Here is a 19,690-nt window from a genome sequence, read left to right as displayed (position 1 = left end):
ACAAAAAAGTCTCGTCATCTTGCTTGTTTAATATTTTATTTTTCCGGCATTATGAATACCGTATATCTATCATTTTTCATTTTTTTTTTGCGGTATTTTTTTTTTATATAACGTTAAAGCGTGGAAATCGAGTTTACTTAGCTAAAAAACAATGACTCGTTTAAACGCGCGTTTTTTTTTTCTGTTTTGTCTACTTAAAAAAGTATTTTTAAGGAGCAAAGTTTTTGGCCTTACGGCTAGTATATTGATATTATTATAATTATTATTATGATCGTTTCTTCGAACGATATTATATATACTTAAGTAAGATATTTACGCGTGACGTATTTACAATTGAACTTATTGTACATATTTTCACGATCGCCGTCTCGTGAAAAATAGATGTTTTGCTCTTTTTCACTTACAAAACTCTGACTATCTATCCTGATAACTACTCTTTCTCGCTTGCACGTAATACACCTCTTTTTTCTCTTACTTTTCTTTACTTCTCATGTTATTTCCGGTTGTCTCAATTTAACCTTATCTTTTCAATATAAATCGCGCAAATCGTAAGATGCTCTCCTGGGTAAGACACTGTTATTATAATACCATTCCTACTATACAAGATGTCCCAATAAAAATTAACACCTTGATTATCTTTGAAACTATAAAAGAAAAATCGATTTTTAAACATATCATGTAAAAGAAATATATAAGTTTATAACATAATTCTTTTTATATGACTGCGTTATAAATATTTATATTTATTTTGAGAGTCACAATCAGTCAAAAAAAATATAGGATACCATTAAAAAAACAAATCATTTTTCTAAGTACCTACACTTACAAAAAATCAATTATCACATAACCCTTGAGATATCAAATAATTTTTATTTGAAAAATTTTTCTCTAATTAGTTTCTAAGATAAATAATTAAAGTAATAATTCTTACTTGGACACTCTAATATCGATAAACAGCGAACGTGATCATCGAATCAAAGAATATACAGTTCGTTCGGTTCGGAAGCACTGAACGTCCTATGTATCGAAAACACGGCGATTCATCTCGATCGCAATCGATAACAAGTAGACCCGAGAATACAAAAACGACCAACTTATCGATTATTATTTCCATCGATGTGTTGTACTATGAAAATACAATGTAAGGCTGCGTTTATGCGTTTCACGTTTCATGAAATCGCAACTTAACCTCTTGTTTATCGTTTTTTAAACCTTCATCGATTTCAATGTATCAAAATAGTAATAACAATAATGTTGTTAGATTAGCATATTATTGAATTTCGTACTTCATATTTTTACAAAATTCAAAATATATATTTGTTCATTTATATTTATATTTTTTAATGGATCATAAAATTTAACTGAAATAAAATTATTGATAATATATAACATAGAGAAGTGAAAAAAAAAGATACATTAAATTGATGGAGGTTTAAAGTAATAAAATGATATACATCTGTTAATAAAATTGCGTTCTACTAAAATTCCTTGAATGATATTTGAGCTGCATGAAAAATTCATTTCTTGTCAACTTTTTGTCAACAAGATATTGATACCGATTACATAATATCAGTTAAGATATATCTGTCAAATACCGCTGTATGTATATTATAAGAATTTTTTTAGATGTACGTTTTTTAAGGCCATGGCATCTGTAAATCTTTCTTTGTATTACGTAAAAGTGGGAACTATTTTCAAAAAACTTCGGGATTATTTTAATCTCGCAAAATTGTCTGTTTCTGTCGCTTACGTACTTACAATTCTAATGTATAGTCTTAAACGCAACGTTTCCATCCGTGAAGAAGCATATCATTACGCAATCGTATACCTACGGATATTACAAAGTTTAACAATTTCGTTTTCTTTTTTTTCATAGTCCGTGATAGAATTGCACAAAAAGTTAATAAACATAATTTATATCTGAAAATATAATTTTTTTTCGATATATTGAAAATTCGAAAAAATAAAATACGAAAACATTCCTTCTGATTGGGATTAACTTGTGTTTAATTTATAAATTCAAGATTATTGAAACTACTATGCAAGAATCACAAGGCAATTATTTTCGAAAAATTTTTATGTAATACCGCAGTAAATATAACAAAATAAAGAGTTAACAAAAATGATCAACAATGATGATAATAAGGATAAGAAAAAAAAAAAAAATAAAATAAAAATTACAATTGATAATAATATATTTTTTTATAATAGTATAATCAATATGTTATATATATATTTATATATATAATTAAATTTATATATATATATAATACGCAAATTAATATTTACAGAATATATTGTGGCATTAATTTTTTCGGATTCATTTTTCTCACTGGTTCTTTTTTTTTTCTTTCTTTCTTACTTCTCTTCTTCTACTTTTGCAGTTTCATTTATTTATATCTAAATAACTCTATGTGTAGCTTCCTCTCTACCGCAAAAACGAAACCGAGAGAACTATGGCAACTAATGTAATTAATGGCAAGTTTTCTGCTGTTCGAAAGATCAAAGTATGTATAATGTTTCGGTGGACAGTACATATGGAATGAAACGATCAGAAAAGAAATAGAAAAGTTATGATATAATATCAAACGAATAAAAAGAAATGATAAAAAAATAAAAAAGAATTGAAGGAAACAAGATTTGATAAATAAAATGCAATTAATGTAAGACTTAACAAGAATTAAAAACACTTTACATTCATAATAATTTGACAAACAAATATATCAAATAATATACAATGATGAATGAATGAAACGAAATTTTAAAAAATAATACAAATCATTATATAATTAAATAAGAAATATCATATTTTTTTGCAGTATATAACTACTGATACTGAGATTTTTACTTCCTTTATATGAATGGGAATATATTCACAGGAAGAATTTTGTCACTTGTCAATTTTTAAGCTTTAAATGCTTTATCAAACGCGTATTTGTATACACATTCAATTTAATTTATTATTCTTTTCTTCTTTTATGGTTTTTTTTTTTATATTAAAGTTTCACAGTACTTCAATGATTTTATTTTCTCAGATTATGGAATAAATATATTTATCTCAGAAGATTTTCTCTCTCTCTCTCTCTCTCTCTCTCTCTCTCTCTCTCTCTCTCTCTCTCTCTCTTTCTCTCTCTTTTTTTATATCCAGTGAAGATCAGCTCTTATCACGAAAATTACAATGAATTCAAACATAACAGAGATTTCTATTGCTGATTTTAAACCTTATATTCTAAAATACATCCAACAACGAGAAACAGAAGAAACATTTGAATCGTGCTGCAGCCAAATAGTGAATCGTTCGTTTCAATTGCTTATTTTTTTCTTTTCTTTTTTTTTTTTTTTCTCTAGAAATTTCATATTTGTGTAAAGAAAATTTTACGTATTGTGTAACATTCATGTTTTTCTTTTCTTTTTAAACTTAATCTTTTATTTGGTATACTTGGGAGATGTCAAAATCGGAACATATTCATTAGCATTAAAAAATAAAATCATTTACTCAATATTCAAAAACGTATTCGAAACGGCTGCTGCGCAAAACAATGTTTAAGATAATACAATAATTCAACATGCTTTGAAACTGTAAGAAGATAGAAAAATCACAGAAAAATTCTTGTTCTTCCTTGGATAATCAAACATTGATAATGATATCCATTTGAACCAGCATTTAAAACATTTAACAAAAATCTTAAAAATGTTACTAAATCTTTTTTTATAATTTCATTTTTTTTAAATACATAAACACATATTTAACATTTCGTAAATAATACTTGAAATAGAAGCAATCGAAATAAATTTTAATAATCATATTACGATATAGAGAGCATACGAGAATGTTTTGGTTTCTTTTTGATAACATTTATGTGCTATCGATATTTTCTTTTTTTTTTTTTTTATTTTACAATGAAATTTTTTTTCTGTAGTTCTTCTATTCTAAGTTTCAAATTTAATTACAAAAAAAACTTCTTTTTTCATGGATAAGTGTTTTTTAAACAAAACAACAAAGCATAAAAAGTATCACTCAAAAAGAAAAGAGGGGAAAAAAAAAAAAAAAAAAAAAAAAAAAAAAAAAAAAAAAAAAAAAAAAAAAATTGCTTTCTAATGTGCACATATGAAAAATGCCTTTGACATATGTCTTTATATTTTCAGTGCACATAACTTGTTAAACATTATATAGTTACACTATGTATAATATGACACTGCGGTGTATAATACTACAGACCTTAGGTCAGTAAATTCAAAGGCAATTCTCATGTACCATTACCCATTTTCTACCAAATGATATATAAAAGTACTACGTATGATAATCAATACGATTGATTCGTAAAATTTTGTTTGTGCAACAAAATTTTACTATAATTTCAAATATTTCATCTACTTATTTTATATTCATGATTTGCATAAATGGATGTGATTGCGTCTAAAATTATCGCTAATAGGCGCTTTTTGTTCATTTTTTCGTATAAGAGCTAATCGCTCTTAAAATACAATTATATAATATGATTAGAGATTTTATCGCTAACATAATATTAAAAAAATCGAATTATTTTAAAAATTCGAGATTACTTTTTTTAAACTGTTCCTTGGACAGTATATTTTCTTTTTTTTTTTTTTAGTTCTCTTCGTAGATTTTTCGTTTTCTTCTCTCTCACTAGTATTATACACCAACGTACATTACGTAAATATTTTTTAAATATTTTATTTTGTCTTATTATGCACTTTCCCCATGCATTAGAACCATCACTATTCACAATATGGATAGTAGAATTGAAGAATTGTATATGTGTATTATGAGGTACACTTATGTTGAAAAAAAAATTCTTAGAATTGTACAGATGTTTCAATTTCATTTTGATTATTCCAGTTGTGAATTTTATATATCACATTTTTTAGACATCCGTTCCAATATGTCATCATGGATTTTCATTTCGCTCGTGTTCACTTCCTATTTTTTGTAATTTATACCACAGATTTATCAACGTCGCACTTGAGCTATCATTTATTATGACTGTTGCTAATTGCTCTTCCAACTTTTGTCTTAAACTGACTTGATTACCTACAATTCCATTGGTATGAATACACAATATGCACTTCTTCATGTTTTTTTTTACCTTAATGCACCAACGTATAAGTTTCATTCGAGTGTGAGTGAAAATTTTTTTAATGTGTCTTTCTCACAATTTATATGTCGATGTTTTCGTTCGAGTAATAAGTCATTTATTTAATGTTACTGTCTATTCGCGTTTATTAACGATACGATTATACACAATTTACATCCGCGACACTGTGTTTCATTATAAGCTTAGAGAATTGTTTTTTTTTTTTTATCAATGCTGTTGCATTGCACAAATTTTTTTTATTATTTAAACAGTTTTTTTTAAATATCGTCACGATCATTACGTGTCCTTTTTTTATTGACGTATACACATACGTTATTTTTTATTTCCATCTTTTTACACAGATCCACTGCACTTTTTTTGCTTTATATTCAAAGTTAAAGAAACTTAATGAAAAAAAAGTCACAAGAATAATTTGTGGCATATTTTCGGTCAATTAATATTTAACCGCAGTAGTTTGTTTTTATTACACGTTTAAATAAATTTGATGTTATCTAATTAATAGATTTGCTTACATAAGAAATCCATTGTCACTGTTCTTCTTGTTTATCGACGTCTTTTTTTTTCTTTTTCATTGCGGAGTTCTTTATTACGTAATCGCAAGAAATAAAATCTTGACTTTGTGAAATCGCTTTTAACGAAGAACAATAAAAAAGCAAAAGAGAAGAAAACAATTTTCTATTAATTTTCCTTCTAGCAAAATGTGTATTATATCAAATAATGTTGAATCACGATATCTGATTGAATTCGAATATCAATTAACATGTTCATTTATATTAAAGAATACACCGAAACAGAGTATTAATTTTTTTAATAAAAAATATTATTGATAATGATAATAATGATGACAATGACAACAATGATAATACAGTTCAGTGAACTGTCATTTACAAAAAGTCGAATATAATCTTACAAAATAATGAAAATGATTGTGATAATTTTAATTACCGTGATAATGAAAGTGAAACGAGTAACGAAAATGATAATGATAATAGTAATGATGCAATGAAATTATTGTTAATTGAAATATGTTAACAATAACGATAGCTTTACAAAATAACAATCACAATTAGGGACACGAAAAAATAAGTGTCATAATAAAGAACTCTGCAACAAATTATTTTCTTGTTTGCAATATGTTGGACTTACAGATTCAATGTCGATTGATTATTTTATTTAGTTTACGTTAGTTCCTAGTTGACCATAAGTGTATGTGACTCCATTGGTGCCGCACTATCATACAATGTATCTGTATCTTGCGTAGGTTCACCCTGAAGTTGACACTGATTACTTAATGTTCCAGCACCACAGTCACAAAAGAATCTGAAAATGTATATCAATTATCAATTTTTCATATGCAATTTTATAATAGTATTATAAAATATTTAATATTATCAATTATTTACCGATCGTGTCTAATGAATTCCACATCGTGTCCAGCATGACAAGTTTTTATACAATTTACGCAAATTGCATTGCGATCTGTTGTATTGCATGTTTGACAACGATAGAAATCGTGCATAGGAAAAGAAGTATATGACGAAATTTTGTATAAACATTGACCATTTCCAACTGCTTTTTCAACCGCATCTTGATTATTAAATATTTTATTGCCTAAAAAATGATAAAAAAAATGATGATATAATGATTGTCTACTTTTTTAATTGTCATTGTAAAAAAAAAAAAAAAAAAAAAAAAAAANAAAAAAAAAAAAAAAAAAAAAAAAAAAAAAAATAGACCTCTAGTTGTTGGTTGTACTCCGCTTGCTAAACATAGACCACCGAATCTATTATTAAAAATTTGATTAAATTCTAATGTAGCTGTCGCATTGTTTGTTATTTCAACGCCGGCTGCTAATCCATCAAAAATTCGGTTTCTCCTTAAGACAGGATGTGATTGTGTAGAAATAAGCACACCAGCTTGAGCATTACGAAATATATCATTCTCTTCAAGAACACCTATATGATTAGAAATGAAAAAAAAATTATTTTAATTATATAATATATTTGCTAAAATTATATAAAAATAAAACTTACCTTTGCCACCATTAAATATACAAATTCCACCATCTCTGCCATCAAATATTTTGTTTCTTTTTAATGTAGGATTACTATCTGTTTTAATCCAAACTCCTGCCATTGCATTATCAAAAATTTCATTTTGTTCCAGTAAGCCTAAACCACTATTATACACAAGAACGCCACCGTTTTGTCCACCCCATATTTTATTTCCACGTATTACTGGATTACTTCCAGTCCTAATATTATAAAACGATTAATATACAAAAATAAAATTTTTTTTATTATACAATATTTTACCTTATTTGTACTCCTGAATACAAATGATTGAAAATATCATTGTCTTCTAATTTTCCATGTCCATTATCATAAAAATAAACTCCAACTTGTTTTCCACTATGGATACGATTTCTTCTTAATACTGGTGTCGATCCTGTAGTTATCCAAACACCTGCTAATGTATTTGCATACACTTCGTTCTCTTCAATTAAACCTTGTCCTTTTTCATGAACGTATATACCACCATGTTGACCATGATGTATTTTATTATGTCTAACAATAGGATCCGAATTTGTTCTAATCTGTATACCAGCTAAGGCATTACCATAAATATTATTATGTTCGATTAAGCCCCTTCCTTCTCCAAATATATATACTCCTCCTTGATGACCATTATAAATTTCATTTCTGCGAATAGTTGGGTTTGAATTGGAAGTAATCCAAACGCCGGCGAAATTATTCGAATGAATTTTGTTGTCGATAAATTGTCCTAAGCCATTTTCATGGACATATATTCCACCTGTTTGGCCATGGTGTATTTCACAATGCACAACCGTTGGATTAGCACCAGCTTTTACTTCAAAACCTGCTATTCGATTGTTATGAATATCATTAGCTTCGAAATATCCAAGACCATTATCAAACGTAAAGATTCCGACGTCCCTCCCATGATGAATATGATTCCTTCTCATAATTGGATTTGCATAATTTTTCACCCAAATTCCAGCTAATGCATTTCTAGAAATTTCATTATCTTCATAAGTTCCTTGAGCATAATCAGTGACATAAAGTCCAACGTTTTCACAATCCGATATGTCACAATTCTTTACCACAGGATTTGCTCCTACACCCGACACACAAACAGCTGCTCCAACTAAAAATTAGAAAATCAATAATAAATTTAAAAAAGAAACCTGCAAATAATACTTGCAAATAATAAAAAAATTATTTCTCAATAGAATTACTTACCAACACTCGAACTCCTAATTATACAATGATCAACTGTAGGACTGCAATTTTCACCAACTTCTAAACAATAGTGTTTATGATGTGGTACTGTACTAGTAACATCTGGGGTAAATTTTAATGTAAGGTGGCCGGCATAAGCTCGTTTTGCTCCTTCTACAAACATAACTGTAGATTCACTTTCTCTTTCTAATATAACAGATTCTGCAACATTTCCGGGTGCTGCTCCAATTAATGCAACATCGCTGTCGATTACAAGAAATTCGCCTCTATATATGCCAGCATGTAAGAAAACTAAATGTTGAGGTGCTTCTTCTGTTGTTTGAGAATTATTTCCACAACAATTTCCTTGACCAGTTGTAGTTGTGCTATTATTAGTCGAGGAACTGCTATTGCTTCTGAATTCATCTACATAATCTAATGCTCCCTGAACTGTATTAAAGTATGGCAAGTTCCGACCTTTAAACTTCAAATCCTGAAATCCTGGTCTAACATGTACTCCTCTATATAATTGTCTAAAGCTTTCTTTCCATGGATTTGGATAGTCTGATTCATCTGGTGATACAAATTCAAATTTACAAGGTGCAGGATTAAATAGTGGTAAGTCATATTCATAAACTTGCTGGTATAATGACTTCCACAGTTCAGTGTCATTTGCAATTGTTTGAAAACGCTTGCAAACTTGAGAAACTCTACATAAATCCTGTTCCATTAGATAATTAAATATAGTAAGCAGCACTTCATCTGGTAATTCATATTGAAGGTAATGTGCTGCAGTATTTGTATTTGTACCTGTAAAATAATTAAGGATTTTAAAATTCTTTTTTTCTATAATAAAAAAATTATTTTCATTAATCTTATATATAATATATATAATAAAATAAATATACCATCTGTGGACAATGAACAAGTCCGTCTGGGTCGTTTTCTTGCTGGCAAAGAGGAAGAACCTAGAGTGGCTCCTATACTACTACCACCCGAAGGAGGTAGGGCAGAGCTAGTACCAGGAGCAGGATCTGGATGAGGTGGACTTTTACGTCTTAAATCATAAGGAGATGAATGAGAATGTGATGGAGAAGGCGATGGTGCTGCAACACCAGAAACACTGGGTGATGATCCTCTTCCACCATTTCCACCCCCACCTCCACCTCCTCCTCCTCCCCCACCACCAACTCCACCACCAGGAGGTATCTGATTTGATGCTGAACATGGCAAATCGCATGGCTCGGCTAAAAAACACAATAATCTTAAATAAAAAGAACTAATAATATCATTAAAAAAAATAAATTATCAAAATTATAAATAATTCAAAATAACTTCAATATACATATCTTGTATATATAATTAATTATTATATTCTAATATTCTATTTTATAAAAATATATTTATTTAATATTTTTATATAAAAATGTTTTGATCAAAATTAATCTATATATATAATTTAACATTTATAACATTTATACAGTTTAACATTTATAAAATATTAATATTTAAATTACTGATTAAATGTCAAAATAAATAACATAATATAGATTTAAGAAACATTTAGAGGATTAAGATAAGGATAGAAAATACAAATATGTTTTGAGAAACTACTATAAAATTTATGACAGGTATATATTTCATATTCAATATTGATATATTATTAATTATTAAATTATAATTTTTATAACAGAAATATCATTATTATTTTCAAAAAATACAGCTACATTGATCTATTAATGTATTATGAGTTTATAAACTATTTTGAGAAAGTGGAACATTATTCTAATTTAATACAAAATCTGTAGGCAATGTGTATAATATCAAAGTGAAAGAGACATAATTTTCTACCTTAAAATTACGAAAATATTATTTTTTTAAATCACGCAAGTATCAGTTATAGATTTAACTAAATATCTAATAAATGAAAATTATAAAAAAAAAGGGGGTGGGGTAAGAAATAGATTTTGAGTCGACATTCTTCAGACTAAAAATTGACAATCGCGAAGTATATGATATCATAATCGATGTCTCCAAAAAAAAAGGATTGTGATAAAAGTAGCGAACGTATGTTGATTTTGAGAAACGTCATTGAGGTATCAGTTCTACGTTTTTCGGCCATGCCGAGTGTGAGAAAATCGTGTGAGAAGACGTGGGCAGTAGGTTTGACGGAATTGTTTTACGAATTTTGATCAGAAAATAAAAATATAATTAATGAGAAGAATATCATTTAAATGATACTATAGAGAATTATTAGGATAATTAACTAGGAATATCGAAGTAGGTGAAGGCAAAGAAGAGAGTCGAGACAGGTGAGTAGTGAACCGAGCTCCGGATGCAGGGCTCTTACCCGAGGTTGTTCTCGAAGGAAGAGGAATCCTGTTTGCACCTTTTCTTCGGGATCTTCGCACGTAATTGCGCGATGATGTGAACGACGCACTTGGCATTTTTATCGTGCTTCCCGTAAAATTATGCGAGAAACGGTAAAACAACTAAACACTAAACAATGGCGACACTTCCACCGAGCCCAGCGGCCATCTTCTCATTGACGGTAGGACTGCCGACTAGTGCCAGACCGCCAATCGGATGAATTTCTGCTCTCCCCCTCTTTCCTCACCGACCTCCCTCTTTCCTATGCGATCCTTCTCTTGCCTTCTACCCCTTACCGATTCCCTCTTCTGCAATGGATCGCGACACAAGCAACCAACATCAGTATGGAGTTATGGAGACTGCGGATCGAAATACTGATTTCTCCTGCATAACTGCAATTCTATCATGTTTTGTTCTCTCAGTGATGTACGTCGCGAGCCTCTATGTATGGAATTCTCCGTACAGTAGGTATGTACCGATTAACAACGATAACAAACTAACATAAACGTCAATCTTTAAATGTCCATTTTCTGTAATCGTGTATGCTCTCTCTCGGTCCTTTAACAGTGAACCACAGGAAACCACGAACAAAGTGTAACTGTATTCACGTCGACCGAGAACATGAAAGTCTACTCTTTGATTCTCCTGATTCACGCAGTCGCTTTTCTGGACAAGAATCGAATTCACAGCGCCTCTATTGGAGAACTTTTTCCTTCAATTTCTTCTGTAATTGGCGCGTCATTTAAAAGCAATTGTGTGAACTATCAATAATTATTTTCTGTCAATAATATCGACATCACTTGTTTAACTAATTACCTATATATTCTTCAATATTTAAAATAAATTTTTATAATTCTTTTATTTAATATAACATAAATGTCAATCTTTAAATGTCCATTTTTTATATTTTTATAAATTTTTATCTCAGAATTTTTCCATAAGGAAAAAAATTTTAATTAAAAAATATCATAAAAAAAGACCAAAGATTAATAAAATACAAAATTTTTTTTTATTGCAGAGAACATCCAACTGTAATAAAAAAAAGATTTTTTAGTGTTTTTATTATGTCTCTTATATCTCCTGCATTATTGTATTTTGGAATGAATGAGAAAGTATTTCAAAAGGTAATTGTGTATAATGATATCATTAATTACATAATAAATGCAATATTATAATTTATAACTTTTAGGCAACAATTTGGGAGTTATTGGGACTGCGATGGCCTGGTTTAATTCAAGCAATTATAATACCATTGTTATTAACAATGATACTATTTCTAGGGCCAATATGTGTACAAGGTTTCAATGGACTTTGGAGATTATATACTGGTTAGTATTTTAAATAAATTGTATATTGATTATATATATATTTGTATATTGAATATTTTAGATAGATTATGTACAATATGTATCTTTTCTTAAATAATTAAAGATTTAAATTAAATTATTAAATAAATATTAGATCTTTATGTTTAATCTTTTTAGAACCTATGTATTGGTTTGGAAGTGTGCGAACAATAATATGGTGGAGAAATTTAGTAGTTGCTCCTTTGGCTGAAGAATGGACATTTAGAGCATGTATGTTACCATTGCTTTTGCAATGTTTTACACCTACTACTGCCATATTTATCTGCCCTTTATTTTTTGGTGTCGCTCATTTTCATCATGTAGTAGATAGAGTAAAAGCAGGCATGAATCTTAAACATGCATTATTTATATCTTGTAAGTATTTATTTTAATTTTATTTTAATTTTAATAAATATATTAATTATTTATAATATATTTATAATATTTATATAATAATAAATTTTTAATATAGGTTTTCAATTTGCGTTTACGACATTATTTGGAGCATATGCTGCTTTTCTTTTTGCTAAAACAGGTATGATTGTAATAAAATACATTACTATAATTTGATATATCACTTTTTATTTAAAGAAATTAATATTTTTTTAGGACATTTAGCAGCACCATTTACAGCACATTCTTTTTGTAATCATATGGGATGTCCTGATCTTTCTGAAGTAGTTGCAGTTAAAGATCCATTAAAAAGAGCTGGTTTGTTTTCTTTGTTTGTAATTGGATTAGTAGCTTGGTGTTTCTTATTAACACCAATGACAAATCCAAGATTATTTTATAATAATTTATTTTGGCATAAAAATTTTATATGAATATGATTTATTTGCAATAATATCATTAATGTTATGTACAATTTTTATAAGAGAAAAATTAGTCTAGCTCAATAATATTATTTAAAGAATTTATATTGCATGATATTTTTTAGGAACTGTTACTTAATAAATTGTATACATGTTAACGAGACTGTTTTGCAATTTACATGATATATATATCATGTAATCATATCTATATATATATAGATACAATTTTATCAAATAAAATAAGTACTTTTATAAGTTAGAAACTAATCAGATTGTACAATGAAAAATTTTTTATTTTTTATTTCTGATCATGTTTTGTATAAGATGATCATTGTGTAAAAAAGTTACTATAAGCAAGTTAATCATGCAATATAGAACTGATATAAAATCACCGTAGTGCCTCAAATTTAATTCAATTTACATAGTGATATCTTAAATGCCAATAAAATTTTAGGCAAAGTTCTTAAAGTTTCGTAAACGAAGATGTTAATGAAATATTGTATAATTAAAAAGATATAACATTGTTATAATAAACAGTGCGTTATCTTGAATTGATAAAAAAAGAGTTATTTCCATAAAAATGTATGTTTTTGGGAATTTTTTCTGACATAATGTACAATGTATGAATATTTATTTTAAATTTATTTAACTGATTCCTACTTACATGTATAAAAACCTATTTACATTCATGTAAAAAATTAACAATACACTTACTGTTTATTGAAATTACAGAATTAACAGATAGCAGTATTATAATATTTGCCATAAATGTGTACAGCTATTTATCTAGAAAAAAACAAAAAAAATGTATAAAAGTTTAGTTATTAAAATATCTTTTAATGTGGAAAGATCAAATTAATTTATTATTATATCTATCTTGCAAAATATGTATTTGATCATATACATTTTAATCACAATTTATTGTTAATAATATAAGTTTTTTCTAAAGAAAAAAAATTGAATTGTTTAATATAAATGTTTATATAAATATTTAGATTTTAAATTGAAAATTTATTCAATATAAAATTTTATATATTTTAAATAAATTTAAAAAGCAGAATTTTTAACATGAATAAATTCATTCTTTTTATAATATAATAATATAAAAAAAATATACAATTGTAAAACTTTCTACTTTAGAGTAATCAAAGTTATACATATATTATTTTATATGATATTATAGTATTTATTTAAAAACAATATAGAATGTATTTTAGAATATTTTAAGTAATGCAAAGAAAGTGCATATTATTTTTTGTATTTTATTAATACACTTATTTAATAATTATTTTATCGTTATAATCTTTAGAAATTTATTATAATTTAATTATCATATCACTTTCATATTGCATTACTTATAAGTGAGACTGTTTTTTTTTTAAAAATTATTGTTAAAATTAAAAATATTAACAAAATATTATATTAGAAACTGTAACTGCAAATATTTTTTATTAATATTTTAAAATAAATGAATCATTTTTGGACATAAAACATTATTTTTATAAATTTTTATAAAATGTTTTTTTTATATTACCTTCATGTTTGGCTAGGTCCAGGTGTTGCATCAGAATTTTGTGACTGATTGAGAAATAGTACATTACTGGTTTTTATACTTGGACCTGTAGATATAAGTGATGGACATGGACTAATACATGGTGTTGAGGAATGACTATTACTTAAATCACATTGGTCTAACAATTTCCAAAGTTCTTCTGGTGTAGGTCCACCAGAGACATCTGTAATCAATATTCGTGATATGATGTTAATGAATTCATTAAACAAAAAAAAAAAAAAAAAAAAAATAATGATTTACTATTAATATGAATTACTTTGAGTAGAAGAAAAAGAAGGTTCTAAAGCTGTTGTAAGATCCCACATTTGAATAGTCCCATTAGAATGTCCAGTGAATATAAAACGTCTTGGTCTTGAACCCATACGGCTAGATCCTTCACATTCATGTACATAAAATGAGCTTATAATACTACCATCCACTGATTTAATTACACAAACTCTCTTTCCATTTGATGCTAAACGTACAAATAATTGATCAGTTTCAGGTACAACTTTTTGAACAAAGACTTGTTCATCATCTTGTTCTCCAAATGGTCCTATGATTTCAAGTATAATTATTATCCATTAATAATATTAAAATCATTTTCACTATTATATTATATAACATACCAAAATCATTTCCAGCATTGTAACTAATACAAGATTCAATTGCTTCTAAAGATACGATTTTAAAACTAGCTTCGGGTGTAGAACCAGGTTGAGTAGAAATCATTCCACGAAACCTTGTTACTGCCCAACTCCTAACATGATTATATTCTGAACAGACAGATACTAAATATTTTTCTGACAATGTTACCTGTAGTATAATTTAATATATATAAATAATTTGTAATTTTTTTTTTAATATATATAATTTCATAAAGAAACATACTTTTGTTACACTACTTTGATGCACTGTAAATGTTTGAAATAATTGTGGACCATGTCCTACAGTTTCAGGATGTTGAACTATAACTCTAACGCTGCCAGATTTTGTGCCATATGCAATTTCTATCCAGTTACCACAAACAGCTGTATAAAAAAAATTAAAATTACAGTATATCTTTTCTATTCAAAACATTAAAAATTTTTAATATAACTACATCTCTCAATATATAATATAAATGACACAATACCAACATTACATATATTAAAAATTGTAATAATGAAAAAAATATGTACTTATAATATATAAGATAATGTGTATAATATATAATTTGTTAGTACATAATAAATGACCTACATAGATATTACATGCGTTATGCCATGATGAAGAAAGAATATGTAGTAAATTCATAAAAAATTTTTTAACTATAAAGAAGTATATTATTTATATTTTAATAAAATTTTATGTATATATATGCTAATAAAAGCAATAAATATAATATTTACAATGTATGTAAAATTATAGTTTATGTATATGTACTTTGAATTGTTTGAAATGAAGAATAATTATGCAAGCAGAGGTACATAATATCTATTCCCTTCCCCTCTCAGATCCATAAAGGTGTTATGTCACTTGAGTAGTAAAGCAAAAGAATATAAAAATATTATAAGTACAACTGGATGCATAAGGATAGTGGGGGTGTGCAATAAGATAAAATAAGTGTTTTGAGTATATAATCCCTATATATTTATGATTATATAGTTTGTTGAATATATATTATTTTGTTACATATTTTTATTCTAATTTAAAATGATATAAATAAAAATTATTTCTTTAATGTATACATATACCTAGTTTTAATAAAAATACCATTAAAAATAATATGTACATGAATATGGATTTGTGCACAATTGTGATAATATATTATAATAAAATAATATATATAAAAATAATATATTATACCTGGAGAGGAAGGGTATGAATACTAATCAAAATAATGCAGAATGTTCAATGTTATATAAAATGTAGTAAAATATATGTCAATTTAAATTGTGACTTGAAAGTGAAAATATTGTAGAACATTGTTATATTGACCCATACTTGCCTTGTGCTATTTATCCAGTTGTACGAAATCATGAAGCAAAGAATGTAATAATAAACTCATATTAATATTCAAATATATTATTGAACTTCGTAATAGAAGATAAAATATTTGTATCTAAAATAAAACTTATTGATGTGTTTAATTAAGAAAAAAATATATTTTCTATTACAAAGAACAAATATATAATGAAATTTACACAATAAAATTAGTCAATTACTAATTGTAACTATTAAATTGTATAATCATATTAATTGTATAATCATTAAAAAATATTAAAAAATAAAATTTATATAAATTATAAAAGTGACGTTTGTTATTACATTCCTCAATACAAACGGACTTAATAATTAAATGTTAGTCCATTTATTTGTACGTCACTGGAAAAGATATTTCTGCAATAGAAATACTGTAATATTCAATGTTATGACTATAAGTTACTTATTATTTACCTTCAATTTTTATATTTATTATATATATATTTTCATATATATATTTATATGTTTATTTATTTATTTAAACAATATCATGATATGATAAAAATGAATATAAGAACTTACATGTTTTTGGTGTTAAATATACAGATATAGCTGTAATAGGATCATAATTTGGATCACGATACAATTCAGTTACAAGTAAATCATTATCTTTCATTCTCAAAGGAAATTTTTCCATATCTGAAAATCAATTTTATATATTTTAATTATGAAAATAATTTTTACTTAACCTTATTTAAATTTTAAATTACCAATATAATATATAGATCCATTGTTGCATCCTAATAAAAGAAATGAACCAGCTGTATCAAATGATAAAATGGGTACTACATCTTGTATTTGCCAATGATGTGTCATAGCATGCCATACACCAATTTTATCAGTAGGAGATAAAGCAACTAACTGGCTTCCAATAAAAAATAAATATTCCACACGAACATTTAAATTGAATGTGCCAATATTAGTTTTCATTCCATTTGCTGAAATACTCCATAGTCTGACTTGATTTCCATAGGAAATAGCAACCATTTTAACATCTCCACTAGTACTTAATTTTGATGTTATTGCCACTCTTTCAATTACTGATTCTATGTGAGGACTTGTAAATGCATGTTGCCAACCAGATGAATCTTTAAGTCGATAACACGTTATAAAATGAGCATAAGCAATCACAATCCAATTATGATGTGCTTTTATGATTTGAACTCTTAAAGGATCAACCCATGATGAAACTATAAAAAGATTTGTTAAAAACTTTTTTCATAATTAAATAATATATGTAACTATTTACCTTGTTGAGGTCCAAATACTAAACTAATATCATTTTTATATAATTTATTTAAATCTGCTGAATTGTTCCTAACATGTCTTAAATCTAGAGATGATGTGCGTGAATGTGGTAAACCTTTCTGTTGAATTCTATAATCTAATGAAGAATTTCGCATGTGACTATTAAGTATTCCTTTATGATTTTGTTGTCCTAGAAAAAAATAAATAAATATATATATATATATATATATATATATATATAATTTTAATTAACTAAACTAAATTTATTAATAGTTTAATACCATTATTATTATGGTTATTTGAAGTTCCAGGAATTGGATTCTGAGATGTAGATGGTACATCTACTCTTGAATTAATATTATTAGTAGGAATTCTACCATGAACAGATACATCTCCTATATTTGATGCAACAGTAGTAGGTTCTTGTAATGGTATACCTTTTCAATTGCAATATGTAGAATATATATATATATATTTTATTTCATCTATTTTTATTTTAAGAAAAAAGATTATTTAATCTTACTTGGTGGTGGTAAATAACCATAAAACAAAACATCTCCACAAGATGACTGAGTTAAATCTTCACATAACATTAATCTTTTAACTAATGGTATAATACCATAATATTCAGCTTCGTGTCTTAATGTACGAAGATCTACATTTTTTAAATCAATATCCTTTGTACGAAGATAATTTAATATAATAGAAAATAATTTTGGATCTCTATCTATAAATAATGCACCAATTTCATCTCTATGACTGGCAATTCTATTACTTAATAAAGCTGTAAAAAATGAATCTGGAACCCATGTTAATGTTTGCTTTGATGTTGAGAACCTAAATAATAAATAATTCTAGATAATTATAAAAATAACTCATCTAAATAAAAAAAATTTCAAATTATATGATAATATTTAATTATTGATTAACAATTAAAACAAATTATTTATCAGATAGTTTTCAAAGGTAATTAAATATTTGTTTATACCTTGTTCCACCAACGTTTAAATGTACAATATCGCTAAGACCAAAAGAAGGAGGTATAGCCATTATTATAATTAATTTAAATGACAATTTTTATTTTGATGATACATGTCTTATATCAATATATATCAAACAATTATAAAACTACAGTTTACTTTTCATAGGTTATGAACAGTAACTTTGACTAAGCTATAAATTTGCACATGCGTATCGTAATATGAGTATCGTTTTAATGAAATGAAGCTAAAATTTAAAATATTTTTTCATATCGAATATTTTTAAATGAAATTCAAACAAAAAAAAAAAAAAAATGATTAAAATTCCAATTTTTATTAAAATATTAGAAAGTATTATAAATTAAATATTATTTTAATTATTACTCTACATCAATAATTCTATTATATAAAAAGCTTAATACTTATTATTCAATGAATTGTTGAACATTCGAACATTTCTTAAAATCTTTTTAGTTTTTGGAAATAAAAAATAAAATTAAAATTTAAATTTTAAAGAATAATTTGAAATTAATTGATTGAAATCTTTTATAGTTCGCCAAATAAGAAAAGTCTTATTGTATATATTATATATGTACATAAAATAGTAGTAGTAAAATATAGTCATTTATATACATATGTATTTTCTTTAGCACTTAACTAGTAATCTATTACCATCTATTCGAAAAGTGTTCAAATTTATCGTATATTGATATCGATAATAAAATATTAATAATTTTTGACTAGTAATGCCATCTTTTTGAAAAATATTGAACTTTTTCCACTCACATAAAAAAGTTTCAATCTTTTCAATTTTTTAAAGACGTAATATCATTAATAAATTTATTTTGTTGAGTCAGAATGCTACAAATGAAATAGAAAGGAAGAATAGAAAAAAACGAGAAAAGAATAGAAATAAAGTAAGAATTGATCGAGCTAAGAAATCATACATATCTTCAAAGATAGAATAAGATAGAATAAGAATTGAAAGCCAGAGTCAT

General features: G+C 26.2%; 3 protein-coding genes across 5 annotated transcripts; 1 reads left to right on the top strand and 2 right to left on the bottom strand.

The window, feature by feature from the left end:
* Nucleotides 1-1,373: 1,373 nt before the first annotated feature.
* LOC122715309 (F-box only protein 11) lies at nt 1,374-10,842 on the bottom strand. 2 transcript variants are annotated; one of them, XM_043937396.1, is made up of 9 exons: nt 10,710-10,842; nt 9,268-9,606; nt 8,381-9,169; nt 7,433-8,285; nt 7,151-7,371; nt 6,854-7,072; nt 6,521-6,728; nt 6,264-6,437; nt 1,374-1,828 (listed from the first exon to the last, which is right to left on the bottom strand). In XM_043937396.1, the coding sequence occupies exons 1-8, from the start codon at nt 10,804-10,806 to the stop codon at nt 6,308-6,310; spliced, it is 2,856 nt and encodes a 951-aa protein (XP_043793331.1). In that variant the 5' UTR covers nt 10,807-10,842; the 3' UTR covers nt 1,374-1,828; nt 6,264-6,307. The 2 variants fall into 2 exon arrangements, with proteins under 2 accessions (XP_043793331.1, XP_043793330.1); XM_043937395.1 differs by lacking the exon at nt 1,374-1,828 and having other exon boundaries at nt 5,557-6,437.
* A 191-nt stretch (nt 10,843-11,033) lies between these two features.
* LOC122715311 (CAAX prenyl protease 2) lies at nt 11,034-13,735 on the top strand. Of its 2 annotated transcripts, none has more exons than XM_043937400.1 (6): nt 11,034-11,197; nt 11,748-11,853; nt 11,919-12,057; nt 12,214-12,450; nt 12,548-12,610; nt 12,685-13,735. In XM_043937400.1, exons 1-6 carry the CDS (start codon nt 11,043-11,045, stop codon nt 12,897-12,899), a joined length of 915 nt encoding a protein of 304 aa, XP_043793335.1. In that variant the 5' UTR covers nt 11,034-11,042; the 3' UTR covers nt 12,900-13,735. The 2 variants fall into 2 exon arrangements, with proteins under 2 accessions (XP_043793335.1, XP_043793333.1); XM_043937398.1 differs by having other exon boundaries at nt 12,667-13,735.
* On the bottom strand, nt 13,509-18,911 carry LOC122715310 (BTB/POZ domain-containing protein KCTD3). Its single transcript, XM_043937397.1, has 11 exons — nt 18,701-18,911; nt 18,236-18,549; nt 17,994-18,149; nt 17,714-17,902; nt 17,175-17,654; nt 16,987-17,103; nt 15,331-15,470; nt 15,069-15,255; nt 14,717-14,995; nt 14,422-14,623; nt 13,509-13,673 (listed from the first exon to the last, which is right to left on the bottom strand). The coding sequence occupies exons 1-10, from the start codon at nt 18,760-18,762 to the stop codon at nt 14,424-14,426; spliced, it is 2,124 nt and encodes a 707-aa protein (XP_043793332.1). The 5' UTR covers nt 18,763-18,911; the 3' UTR covers nt 13,509-13,673; nt 14,422-14,423.
* Between the last annotated feature and the right edge of the window lie 779 nt (nt 18,912-19,690).

The sequence above is a fragment of the Apis laboriosa genome, unplaced genomic scaffold (assembly GCF_014066325.1).
Source record: "Apis laboriosa isolate Shangri-la unplaced genomic scaffold, ASM1406632v1 scaffold34_cov151, whole genome shotgun sequence".
Classification (NCBI taxonomy): domain Eukaryota; kingdom Metazoa; phylum Arthropoda; class Insecta; order Hymenoptera; family Apidae; genus Apis; species Apis laboriosa.
Note: the sequence above shows the minus strand (reverse complement) of the source record. Positions and strands in the feature narration are given on the sequence as shown.